The 12,849-nt window shown below is 55.8% G+C and overlaps 1 protein-coding gene across 4 annotated transcripts in view; it reads left to right on the top strand.

The window, feature by feature from the left end:
- The window catches only part of ALDH1L1 (aldehyde dehydrogenase 1 family member L1), a 97,583-nt gene that overhangs the window by 82,402 nt on the left and 2,332 nt on the right, over positions 1 to 12,849 (top strand). For 3 of the 4 annotated variants that reach the window (XM_084966595.1, XM_021098212.2, NM_001244647.1), the window contains 4 exon segments: positions 5,012 to 5,105; positions 6,621 to 6,720; positions 7,889 to 7,987; positions 10,331 to 10,496. In XM_084966595.1, coding sequence (XP_084822721.1) covers positions 5,012 to 5,105; positions 6,621 to 6,720; positions 7,889 to 7,987; positions 10,331 to 10,496 — 459 coding nt within the window. 4 annotated transcript variants of the gene reach the window in all.

Below are 12,849 nucleotides of genomic sequence, written 5' to 3'. Positions count from 1 at the left end.
TCCTTGTACAGTTGCAGATGAAGTCAGTTCCTTCAGGGAGTGCTTTGGAGCTCTCTGTTGTTGTTGTTATGTTTATTTTGGCCACATCCACAGCATGTGGAAGTTCTGGAGCCAGGGATCAAACCTTTGCCACAACAGTGACCCAGGCCATTGCACTGATAACACCAAATCCCATTGAGCCACAAGGGAACCCCAGGAGGTCTCCTTTCCCATAGAAAGCCTCTCCCTGACCAAAATTTCTGAGCTGCTACCTCAGGCACAGGGCCCCATGAGGGAGCTGGGCCACATGGATGAGGTCCCACCTTATTGGGGTGGGGGGTGGAAGCCACCCTCACCAGGGCTTTGGCCTTGACACTCAAAGTTGGAGGCAGGGAAGCCCCTGCTGGCCATCCCCTCCTGCAAGGACACCACGTCCTTGGACTGCCTTCCTGACCACACTTGCCTAGTCCACAGAGAGAATGGTTCACAGCCCCGACGTCAGACTCTCCTGAATAAATACCTCCTCGCCTGCTGTCTGTCCTTAGGAAAATTTCCGGAGACTTTAAACGGTGGTTTTTACTGATTTTCACCAGTTATTCCCCTGGGAAGCTGCCAATAGGGCTCCTTGTTTTTGCCTTTTTTTTTTTTTTTTTTGTCTTTTTGCCATTTCTTGGGCCGCTCCCGCGGCATATGGAGGTTCCCAGGCTAGGGGTTGAATCGAAGCTGTAGCCACCGGTCTACGCCAGAGCCACAGCAACACGGGATCCGAACCGCATCTGCAACCCACACCACAGCTCACAGCAACGCCGGATCGTTAACCCACTGAGCAAGGGCAGGGACCGAACCCGCAACCTCATGGTTCCTAGTCGGATTCATTAACCACTGCGCCACGACGGGAACTCCAATAGGGCTCCTTGTAATGGCCTTCAGAGGTGACTCCCATCCCATGCCTGTGGAATATGTTCACGTTTGCTTTTTTTGCTTTTTTTTTTTTTTTTTTTTTGTCTTTTTGCCATTTCCTTGGGCAGCTACCGCGGCATATGGTGGTTCACAGGCTAGGGGTCTGTCCAATCGGAGCTGTAGCCACCGGCCTATGCCAGAGCCACAGCAACGTGGGATCCAAGCCACATCTGCAACCTACACCACAGCTCATGGCAACACCAGATCCTTAACCCACTGAGCAAGGCCAGGGTTTGAACCCGCAACCTCATGGTTCCTAGTCAGATTCGTTAACCACTGCGCCACGACGGGAACTCCACGTTTTCTTATTCTTAGACAATATGCCCTTTGAAGTTCTGATGGTCTCTCTGAGCCAGTAAGGTCAAAGCAATTTAATTTTTTTCAGGTGTTTGTTCCCTAAAATTCTGATCTTATGCTTCTAGCTTTATCACCTCATGGTCAGAGAAGTCAGTATCAGTTTCTAGGGCTTCCACAGTGGAGTAGCCCAGCTGGGAACTCACACAACAAAACATGCTGTCTGGAGAGGAGAAATCTGAGATTGAGGTGTCAGGGTGGGGCGGGGACAGGCTTCCTCTAAAGGCTCTGAGGGAGGGGGCCTTTGTGCCTCTTCCAGCTCCGAGAGCTGTGCCTTGACCTTTCCACGGCGTTTTTCCTGTGTGTGTCGGTATCCAGGTCTCCCCTCTTATAGGGACATTCCCAACAACAACCTACCTTATTCCCAAATAAAATTACATTCTGTGGTACTGGCTGTTAGGCTGGCCACATGGGAATGTGAGTGGGATTCATCCCATAATAGCCTGCGAAAATTCTACTTTTTTTTTTTTTTTTTGCTTTTTTCTATGGCATCCGCAGCATGTGGAAGTTCCCTGGCCGGGGATGGAACCCGTACCACAGTGGCAGCCTGCGCCACAGCTGTGGTCATGCCAGATCTTTAACCCCCTGAGCCACAAGGGAACTTCAAAAAGTTCTGCTTTCTTTCTTTCTTTTTTTTTTTTTTTTTTTGTCTTTTGAGGGCCGCAATGGCGGCATATGGAGGTTCCCAGGCTAGGGATCGAATCAGAGCTGCAGCTGCCAACCTTCACCACAGCCACAGTAACACCAAATCCAAGCCGTTTCTGTGACCTACACCACAGCTCACAACAACACCAGATCCTCAACCCACTGAGCCAAGCCAGGGATCGAACCCGCAACCTCATGATTCCTAGTCGGATTCATTTCTGCTGTGCCACAACAGGAATTCTAGGTCTGCTTTCTAAGATGGAGAATTTCTTTGTGATCTAGTATTCGATATCTTCTTGTAAATATTTCTTGGAGAGCCTAAAACAGTGCTTTTGTTGTTGCTATTGTTCAGTAGCCCGTATTTTTCAGAGCAGTTTTAGGTTCACAGAAAAACTGAATGGAAAATATAGGGAGTTCCCGTTTGTGTCCTGTCTCCTCATGTGCAAATGTCCCACGTTTGTGACAATGGGCAAACTTACACTGGCATGTCTTCATCCCTCAAAGTCTCTAGTTTACACTAAGATTCACTCTTGGCATTGTACATTCTGTGACAAATGTAAAATGACATGTATCCAACATTGTGGTATCAGATGGAACAGTTTCACTGCCCTAAAAATCCCCCGTGGAGGAGGGAACATCTGTTCATTTCTCCTCCCCACGAGTCCCCGGCAAAGCCCTGATTGCTTAATTGTCTCCAGAGTTTCATCTTCACCAGAATAGTATTATGTAATTATAAAGTTTGTAGCTTTGTCAGATTAGCTCCTTTTACTTGGTAAGAAGCGTTTAAGTTTCCTCCATATCTTTTCATGGCTTCATAGGTCATTTCTTTTTAGCACCAAATACCATCCCACTGTCTGGATGGACCACAGTTTGTTCATCCATTCACCTCCTGGAGCACAGTTTGGTTGCTTCCATCTCTTGGCAATTATGCATAAAGCTACTATAAACATTGCTGTGCAGGGTTTTATGTAGACATATGTTTTTGACTGCTTTGGGTAAATACTAAGGAGCATGGCTGCTGGATCATATGGTAAGAGTAGGTTTCATTTTTGTGAGAAACCACCAAGCTGTCTTCCAGCGTGGCGGCACCTGCCATATCCCCACCAGCCGCGACAAGCATTCCTGCTGCTGCATGTCCTTGCCAGCAGTTGGTGTGGTCAGTGCTCTGGGCCTGGCCATTCTGCTGGACGTGTAGTGGTGTCTCGTTGCTGTCTTAATTTAAATTTTCCTGGAGTTCCCATTGTGGCGCAGTAGTTAACGAATCCAACTAGGAACCATGAGGTTGCGGGTTCAAACCCTGGCCTTGCTCAGTGGGTTAAGGATCTGGCGTTGCCATGAGCTGTGGTGTAGGTTGCAGATGCGGCTCAGATCCTGCGTCGCTGTGGCTCTGGTGCACGCCAGCAGCTACAGCTCCGATTAGACCCCTAGTCTGGGAACCTCCATATGCCGTGAGAGCGGCCCTAGAAACATCAAAAAGACAAAAAAAAAAAATTTTCCTGATAACTTATGATGTTGAGCATACGTCCATACACTTATTGCCACCTGGCTATCTTCTTTGATGAGATGCCTTTTCAGATCTTTTGCCGATGTTTTGATTGGGTTGTTTGTTTTCTTATTGTTGGAGGCTTTTGGATGTTTGAGGTAATACTCCATTATCAGAGATCTTTTTTGCAAATAGTTCCTCCTCAAAACAGTGATTGTTAAACAGTGTGCATGGTGGAATGGAATCAGCGTGACAGGAGTGCACGTCCCCGCTCCCAGCCTCCTGAACCAGAATGTCACAGGTGCTTCTGCCATAGGCACTTTTAGAGGCTCAGAGGCAAGGGCAGTGGCTCTGGGGGACTAGGACATGGAGGAGCCCCAGGGCTGGGTGACTCATGGATGGGGGTGGTGTGTGGACTGACTGTGGGCTTGAACAGCTGGCTGCAGAGAGAGGTTGTTTACTGCGGTGGAGACCGTGGGGGAAGAGCAGGTCTGGGGAAAGCTGAAGAGTTCAGTTTCAAATACGCTAAATATGAGAGGCTGTGAGCTATCCAAGTGGAGGTGCCGAGCCAGCTGAGGAATGACAAATGTCTCTGGGTGCAGGGAGGCTTAGCTCAAGATACAAATCTAGAGGGTGATATGCCTGAAGATGGCATTTGAAGAGGTGAGCCAGGCTGAGGTCACTGAGGAGACCGTGCACTGAGAAGGGAAGAAGACCAGGGTGTAGCAGAGGCCCCGGTGCTGTCACACAGAGTCAAGGAGAGTACTGGGTTCAGGACATGCAGAGAGAGCAGGCAGAGGTGGAGAGATGTCAGCAGGGAGAGGTGACCTTGAGGTCTTGCTGCAGAGGGGACTGGGAGGGGCAGAGGGGACTGACCACGTTGGGCTGGGACCCCTGTAGGCCCAGAAGGGTCCGAGGGGACTGGCCACATTGGGCTGGGACCCTGCAGGCCTGGCCTGGTGGGGCCGTGCAGCAAAAGCAGCCAGGGTTCCAAGCAGCCAAACAGGAGGGGCAGCGGGCCCTGTTGGGTACCCTCCCCTTGGGTCTCTCCTGCCGGGTGGAAAGACACAAGGCCAGTGTGTGACTTTGCTGCTGCAACAAAGCACCGCACACAGAGCCGCTTAAACAACGCCTGTTGATTTCTCCCAGTTTTGGAGTCTGGATGTCTGTACATCTGAGACCAAGGGGCCTGCGGGACCCATTCCTCCTGAGGCCTCTCTCACTGGCGTGTAGACGGCCACCTTCTCCCCGTGTCCTCAAATGGTCGTCCTTCTGAGTGTCTGTGTCCTCACCTCCTCTTCTCATCAGGTCACTGATCATGTTGGATGAGGGCGGCCCTGATGACCTCATTTTAATTGAATCCCCCCTTTAAAGACTTCAGCTCCAAATACAGGGGTTGAGGCTTCAGCATTTTGAGGGGACACGGTTCTACCCACACCAGGAAGCGAGGCCCAGTGGTCCCAGGGCCCTGAGGGCACCGGCGTGTGAGAACACACCCACAGCTCTGGCCTTGGGTGGATGGGGAGGGTGGCCGGGCCCATGTCCTCAGCACTGTGACCACCCTGCCTGCCCCGCCCACACCTCCCACAGGCTCACTGGTCGGCCAGAGGCTCTCGGACCATCCCGATGTGCGGAAAATTGGGTTCACGGGCTCCACCGAGGTGGGAAAGCACATCATGAAAAGGTAGGTGGTGGGTGAGTGGTATGGCCGGCCCCGCAGGATGCTGGCCTCTGGTCCCAGGGTCTGGAAGAGGCCGGTGCTATGTGTGAGCCCAAGCCTACGGCCATCCCAGGAAGCTACAAGGCCCTGACTTCACGGGTCTGTCAAGCCCTGGCTGAAAGCAGCACTGAGGAGCAGGGGTCTCACCATGGTCTGGGGCCAACCAGCACACATGGTGGCCTGGGACAGGGCTGTGAGCCCAGAAGACACGGATCTCGAAAACTTAGCACAAGGCAAAGGACTTCAGTGATTTTTGTGTAGATTGCAAGTTGAAGTGGTAATATTTTTATTATTGGGGTTAAATCAAATATAATAGAATTAATTTTTCACTGATTTCTTTCCTTTTTTTTTTTTTTTTTTTTTTGCTTTTTAGGGCCACACCCACAGCATATGGAGGAGGCTAGGGTCTAATCAGAGCTATAGCTGCCAGCCTGCACCACAGCCACAGCAACACCAGATCCGAGCCGCGTCCACGACCTACACCACAGCTCATGGCAACACTGGATCCTTAACACACCGAGTGAGGCCAGGGATCGAACCTGCAACCTCATGGTTCCTAGTCAGATTTGTTTCCACTGTGCCATGACAGGAACTCCTTCGCTGATTTCTTCTGAGCTTCCCTTTAATGTGGGTACTAAACAAATATTGCTGTTTCCTGCAGCTGGTATGGGAAGCTTTTACTGTCTCCTGCTGCAGCCCTGGGCTTAGTCCTTGGACTCCAGCCTCAAACCCCTGCAGTTGTGCCACTAATCCACCACACACCCTGGTTCCCCACCAGCACCATGAACGTGGTTTGCACAATCAGTGGTTGAGCTTAGAGAGGTTGAGGGGGCCAGATCCCAGGGCAGCAGCCCCTTCCTGGCTGCCCCAGGCATCAAGTACCCCGCTGCAGCTGAGTGTCCACTGAGTGACAGGTGCACGGGGGAGGAGCTGGGGCTGTGCCCAGCCCACCGACCTGCAGGGTCTTGAGTCCCTCTTTCTGGACACATGACTGCCCTCTTTGCTGGGCCCCCAGGTGTCCAGCTGTGGAGATGGAGCACCATCTCTGTGCAGTGGTGGGCTTCCACCCTGCGACTACTCTGCAGCCCCGCCTGCCCTCCCCACCCCCTCATGAGGCAGGTCTCCTTCTCTGGGTACCATGCCTGTCCCCATCTCAGTGGCTGTGCGTGACCTCCTCTTGGGGTTGGGCTCATAAGTGAGGCTGAGCCAACTTCTGAAGGCAGAATGGAGCAGAGGGGTGGTGGCCCAGGGTGGGCCAGGGCGGTGCCAGGCTAGAGGAGGCAGCAGGGGGCGGCGAGGGGGTGGAGGTGGGGGGAGGAGAGCCTGGCCCACAGTCGGAGTGGGGGCAGCTCCCTCCAACCCAGACCCTGTGTTGCTCTTTGAGTGAAGCTTGCTTTGGAGCTGCTTTGGGCCCTCCCCCTGGAGTCCACAGGGTCCCGGCTCCTGGGGACCAGGCCACCAACACTCTGTTCTTTTCAGCTGTGCCCTGAGCAATGTGAAGAAGGTCTCCCTAGAGCTGGGCGGAAAGTCTCCCCTCATCATCTTCTCCGACTGTGACCTCAGCAGGGCTGTGCAGATGGTGAGGGCCGCAGGGGACGGGGGTGGGGTCCACGCACAGTCAGCCTGGACCAGGCAGGAGGAAGGAAGAGGCCTTGGGCACAAGGAGTGGCTCGTGCCCAGAGCCACACCTCCTAGGAGGTTTCACAACTGCCTGGTGACTGATGTCAGCTTCAAAGATCCAGAAGTGAGAGCCAGGATTCCCTCTGCTCTGAAACCAGCCTGGCAAGGTTCCCTGACCCATAGGAAAGCACACAGCACCCTGGGCACCCGGGGGGGGACCCTCCCAGCAGCGACCAGCCCTGGGACTTTGTGCCAGGTCCACACCTGCCCAGCGCCACTGCAGCCTCGCTGGGCAGCCTTGGGCAAGCAAATTAGCCTTTCTGGGCCTCTTGCTCTCACCCAGATGAGGAGGATGGGAAGAAGATTTAGCTATTGTGTCTGAAAGGTGGGGACCAGGTACTGTGGGCCAGTTGTTCCGACATTGTCATTGGCGTTATCACGCATCGGTCCCCCTCTGCACACATGTGGGAGCAAATCAGTCCAGCCCTCTTCATCTGGGGGCCCAGGCGCGCTGCCCCCATCTCCGTCCAGCTGTGCCCGGAGGAGGACATGTCCAGCACAGCAAGAAAGAGGTTCAGCCTCGTTAGAACGGAACTGAGGGAAGCGGCCGGTCAGCTCCAGGTCTTAGCGGCCAGCAGAGGCCAGTCTATGTCGCCGGACAGTGCGTCCCAGCTTCCAGGAGGCCCAGCCTGGCCTCTGAGGACGTTTCTTCTAGGCTGGGCCTGGCTGGCACCATCCCTCTCAAGAGGCCACCTCTGCCACCTGCGCCAGGTGCACAGACCCCAGCTCCAGGCTCAGCTCCTGGAGGGCAGCTCTGACCCCCCTGGGAGCCCCCCAGCCGGAGGGGCTCCAGGCTCACTCACTCCTCTCCTCCCCCCCGCCTCCAGCCTGGTTCCCCAGCAGCAGGAGTCAGGACTCAGCTCTGTCCCCTCCCGTGTGGCCTCACTTGCCACACAGTCCCCTCTGGCCTCTCCTTCTCTGGGGATGTCACCAGACTGATGGGCCTGAATGGTGGCAGGAAGCCCAGACACAAGCCTTCCTCCCTTCTTTCTCAGAGGGGGCACTGGCCCGCTCAGGGGCTGGGACCGGTGCGGGGGTCATAACCAGGACTCTGGTCTCTTCTCCAGGGGATGAGCGCAGTGTTCTTCAACAAAGGTGAGAACTGCATCGCAGCCGGCCGGCTCTTTGTGGAGAACTCGATTCATGACCAGTTTGTGCAGAAGGTGGTAAGTTCTGCTGAGGGTCTTGGCGCTGCTGGTTCACCAGTTGCAGGGGCTCAGGGCTCAGAGATGGAGGCTGGGGTGTGGATACGGGGGCAGAGGATGTGGATACAAGGGCTGGGATGTGGATACAGGGGTAGAGGAGGCATACAGGGGCTGGGGTGTGGATGCAAGGGCTAGGCTTCAGGGAGGGTGCCCACAGATAAAGGGATGAGACAGTGTGATGTGGGTGGCTGGTGGCGGCGGGGGGGGGTGGTGCTGCTGGTACCTCCCCCTTCCTCTGACAGTGCAGGACAGGACAAGAGAGGGGGATCCTTTCCCCTGTCTGTTAGGAAGGACCATCCACAGCCTCTAGCATCAGCAGGGCTGGTGGCTCAGGTTCAGCTCAGAGACTCCTGCAGAGTAGATGTGAGGTGCTGGGGGGTACTGGCTCTACCTGCAGGTTAGACAGACTGTGTTTAGGATGACAAGAAAAGCAGGCAGGAGTAACGGGGAGGAAATACGAAAGGGGGCAGGGTGGGGGACAGATGTGTTTTCTAGAAGGGAGCATAACAAACCGCTCCCAAGACCACGTGGCTAGAGAACAGCAGCACATACGCCCCTGGCCCACACATTGGCACTTGGTCACTGTGCTGGGCTGTCTCATCTCTGCCTGTGGCCCTTCTTTGTGTAGTCTGTGCTCAGACACAGGCAGGGCCAGTGGCAGGACCCCCAAGAGCGAGAGTAGAGTCCTCTTGAAGTCACTGAATGCTGCTTCTGCCACCTTCTACTGGCCAAGCCAGGCACAGACCAGCCCAGGTTGAAGGGGCAGGAGCCTGGGAAGGAAACGAGAGCTTTCACGTCTGTTTGTAGACCCTACCATGGTTTGGGAGCGGGTCAGCTCTTCTGAGCTGGTCCTTCACTGTGATAGGCCCCACACAGGAGTTGTCAGGTGGCAGGGATGGAGGTGGAGGGCCCAAGGGCCGGCTCACCAAGCGGATGTGGTTGTGGAAGCGCAGCACTGGGCGGCCAGCCCACAACCCAACCCCAGTTGGTGGGGGGAGGGCAGAGTCTGAAGGACAGCCGTCCAGGGGGCACCGTTCCCAAGCTCAGGAAGCGAGGCACAAATCTGGGAGTCAGCGAGGTTGCCCTTGGCATCCCCGGGGCCTGGGAGCAATCGGGTGGCCAGCCTGGGGCAAGGTGGGGGCCTGGCACCCGCTTGGGGACTCTCTTCGGAGCAGTCAGAGGAGCCCAACACTTCCTGATGGGAGGACAGAGGGTGGTCCCCGGGGGCTTGTCCTCCTGCATCTGATTGAGCTGTTTGGGGTGAGACAGGAAGGCCTGACCGGAGGTGGCCTCAGAGAGGTGGGGATGACCTTGTGTGGTCTTAGGACTCTAGGGGACAGCTGACAAGTGGGAGGGGTGCCTCAGCCTAGAGCCCAGGAGCCCTGGTGTCTGCTTCCAAGTGGCTATGTTCGCCTGGGTTCCCATACCTGGGGCATTTCTGACTCTCCAGCCTGGGCATCATCAGTCAGCACCTGGTACTTCCTCACAGACACCCAGACCAGCATCTCCAGGCAGCAAAGCCCACACCTGCCTCACGTTGGCCAAGGCAATGGGGAAGGCTTCCCGGAGGAGGAGGCCTTACCGTTGGGCTCTGAAGCAGGCAGACATGGGATCAGGGGCAGGGGCCTCCTGGAGCAGGCCCCTCCCCTCCACTCAGTCTGCCCCACCTTGTCACAGGGCATTACAGCAATGTTCTCTCACCCCACCCCACCCACCCATGTCCTGGTGTCCTCAGAATAAGCACCCCTTCAGCGCCTCAGTCCTGTGCTGCCCCCACACCCCACTTCTGCCTCTGCTGCTCTCACCCACCCCCATACCCTCAACCCCCATACACCTGCCCTGACCACCAGCCCCCACCACGGCATACCCGCCCCCGCCCCCCCCCGCACACCGTCTTCACCTGTCCTCACACCCCGCCCCCTACACACATCTGGCCTGACTCACAGTCACACCCCTCCACCTTACACCTGCCCTCCCGTCTGCCTCCTGCACACCTGCCCTCCCCCATCCTCACACACACCCGACCCCCCCTCCATACCTGTCCCCTCCAGCCCTCGCCACCCCCACACGCACACCTGCGCTGTCCCAGCCCCCAGATGTCAGGCCCAGGTCTCCTTGCACAGAGGGTGATTTTGAGACTTCAGCCCGGCGGGCTGGTTTGGAATCAGAATGTGGTTCCAGCGTCTGGCACGTGGACTTTGTTCCGGGGCCCGTGGTTGGTCACCCAAAAAGGCATCCATGGGAGGTGGGTCAGGTGGTCAGAAACCGCGACCCCGAGCCCCCTGACCGGCAGTCCTCGCACAGGTGGAAGAGGTGGGGAAGATGAAGATCGGCAACCCTCTCGACCGGGACACCAACCACGGGCCGCAGAACCACCAGGCCCACCTCCGGAAGCTGGTGGAGTACTGCCAGCGTGGCGTGAAGGAGGGGGCCACGCTGGTCTGCGGGGGGAACCAAGTCCCTCGGCCAGGTCAGTCAGCCCTCGCTGCCACCCGGCAGATGGAGCAGCAGGGGGCACAGTCCCTGGCTGACCGGAGGTGTTGGAGGCCAGGTTCTCAGATTCAGGTCCCGTCAGGACCACAGGTGGGGAAGGTGGACCTTGGCTGCGGGACACCTGCCAGAGCAGGTGTGAGGCTGGCAAGGCGAGGGCCGTGCACCTGGTTTCATCTATATCCAAGTAGACCCTGATGGCCACAAACCTCTCTGCATCTTGAAATCCCCCCTCCCTGCCCCCCATGGATCCTTGCCCTGGATTTCATGGTTTTCCTCTTTCCTGTCACTTCTCTGTCCCCACCCTTGGCTGGAAACTCCCTCTCCACCAGTCCCTTAAATGCAGGGCAAGCCCCCGCCTCCCCCTGTGGTGGCTCAGACCTACCAAGGACCCATCTCCAGCTCCTCCTTGTCCAGACTCCTGACCCCTGGACCCCCACCTGCACATCACCCAGGCCCCCCAGTGGTACCAAAACCATCCTCAGCCCTGCCTGATGGCAGACACGCACACCTGCCCCTCTAGAATCTTCCATCCAATCCAGTCTCTGAGCCAGAACCGCAGGTGCAGGTTCATGCCTGTCTCCTGCACAATTGATCCTTGGGGCTGGCGCCGAGCCTCACACCAAGCCTGCACCAACCTGGGATCGTGGAGGGAAGGCCAAGATGGATTCTAGGCTCTTCCCTCTCTACCCCTTGCTCTTAATTAAGTGCCTGATTCTCTAAGACCTGGAGGTTCTGCTTGCCGCTCTTGCACCCCTTCCACGGTCATGCCGGCTCGCTCCTCCTGAGCCCCCGGTCCATCCTCACGTCCTCACGTGGCTGCAGAGTCCAGCTACAACTCCCCCAAGTTGATGCCCTCCCACCCTGTGGCCCTCCCTCCATCCCCCAGGGTCTCTCACCATCTGTGTCTAAGCGGCTTGTGCTCGACCCACACTTGGGCCACGCTTACCTCTCTCTGCACATTTGCTGGTCTTCTGCTGAACAAACACCTCCTGTCTCTGCCGCTGCCTCTGGTGACCTCATGGTTCAGGCGACCTCAGGCTCAGGCCCTGGGGGCTCTGAAGGTCACGGGTGCTCCATCCTGCTGCCACTGTCTGCTTACCCCCTTCCCTGCCCCCATTAACTCAGGGTTCCAGGAGGCCAGAGCTTGGGACTGGCGGGAAGTGAAGGCAGGATTCCTGGACCCGCGTGAGGGGCAGTGTTTGAATGCAGGCTCCTCTCATCCCGCCGGAGGCCAGAGAATGAGGGCATCAGACTCCTCGGGGCCTAGAGTGCGGAGGGGCAGGAAGGGTCACAGAGGGCAGAGACTGACCGGACTGGAGCTCAGGGACATGGGGCTACATTTCATTTGCAGATTGAATGAGTACAGGCCACATCACGTGAGCCAACATGTGTTCATACGTGACTCATGTTTTAAAAATTGTAATTACATTGTGTAAGTGTATAAGATAAGAAACATTTTATTAAACTTAAATTTTTCTGGAGTTCCCGTCGTGGCACAGCGGAAATGAATCCGACTAGGAACCATGAGGTTTCAGGTTCAATCACTGGCCTCACTCAGTGGGTTAAGGATCTGGCGTTGCCGCGAGCTGTGGTGTAGGTCACAGATGCGGATGGGATCCTGCATTGCTGTGGCTGTGGTGTAGCCCGGCAGCTGTAGCTCTGATTTGACTCCTAGCCTGGGAACCTCCATATCCTGTGGATATGGCCCTAAAAAAAAAAAAAAAAAAAAAAAAGCAAAAAAAAAAAAAATCCATTATTCTAAACATTAGAGAAAATTTCAAGTCTCTTAATTTTGTCTAAATCAGGCCTTTTTCTTTTTTTTTTTTTTTTGTGGCCTGTGCCCATGGCGTGCAGAAGTTCCTGGGCTAGGGATCAAACCCTTGTCACAGCAGTGACAATGCCGGATGCTTAACCCAGTAGGCCACTGGGGAACTCTTAAATCAGGCCAAATTAAATCTGTCCAGTGGGTCTCAGGGCCCGTGGCTCTGTCTAGAGGAGAAATACTCAGAGGAAGAAGCCTCTGCACAGAAGCAGTTCTGTGGGGCGGCGGTCTGGTTGGGAGGAGTGTCCTGGCCGAGAGCACTGGCCCCTGAGCACAGAGAAGCTGCCCTGCCCCTCCCCGCCCCACAGTGCCAGGAAGGAGAAGGGAAGCCATCCTGAGCAGCCCTGTTCCAGGGACACTGACCACAGGGACCGAGGGAGGGCCATCCGGGAGGCAGCACTGGCCACAGAATCCTGGTGTTTTCAGGTTAAACCTAGAAAAACCCAGGTTTTGTCCAGCTTTGAGCATCTGCACTGGTGGCGGGCAGACCAGCTCTGAGCGCAGCCTG

The sequence above is a fragment of the Sus scrofa genome, chromosome 7 (genome assembly GCF_054392235.1).
Source record: "Sus scrofa isolate SSC_HxYL_T2T_F1_AM1 chromosome 7, Sscrofa_HxYL_maternal_Yorkshire_Landrace_v2.0, whole genome shotgun sequence".
Classification (NCBI taxonomy): Eukaryota; Metazoa; Chordata; class Mammalia; order Artiodactyla; family Suidae; genus Sus; species Sus scrofa.
Note: the sequence above shows the minus strand (reverse complement) of the source record. Positions and strands in the feature narration are given on the sequence as shown.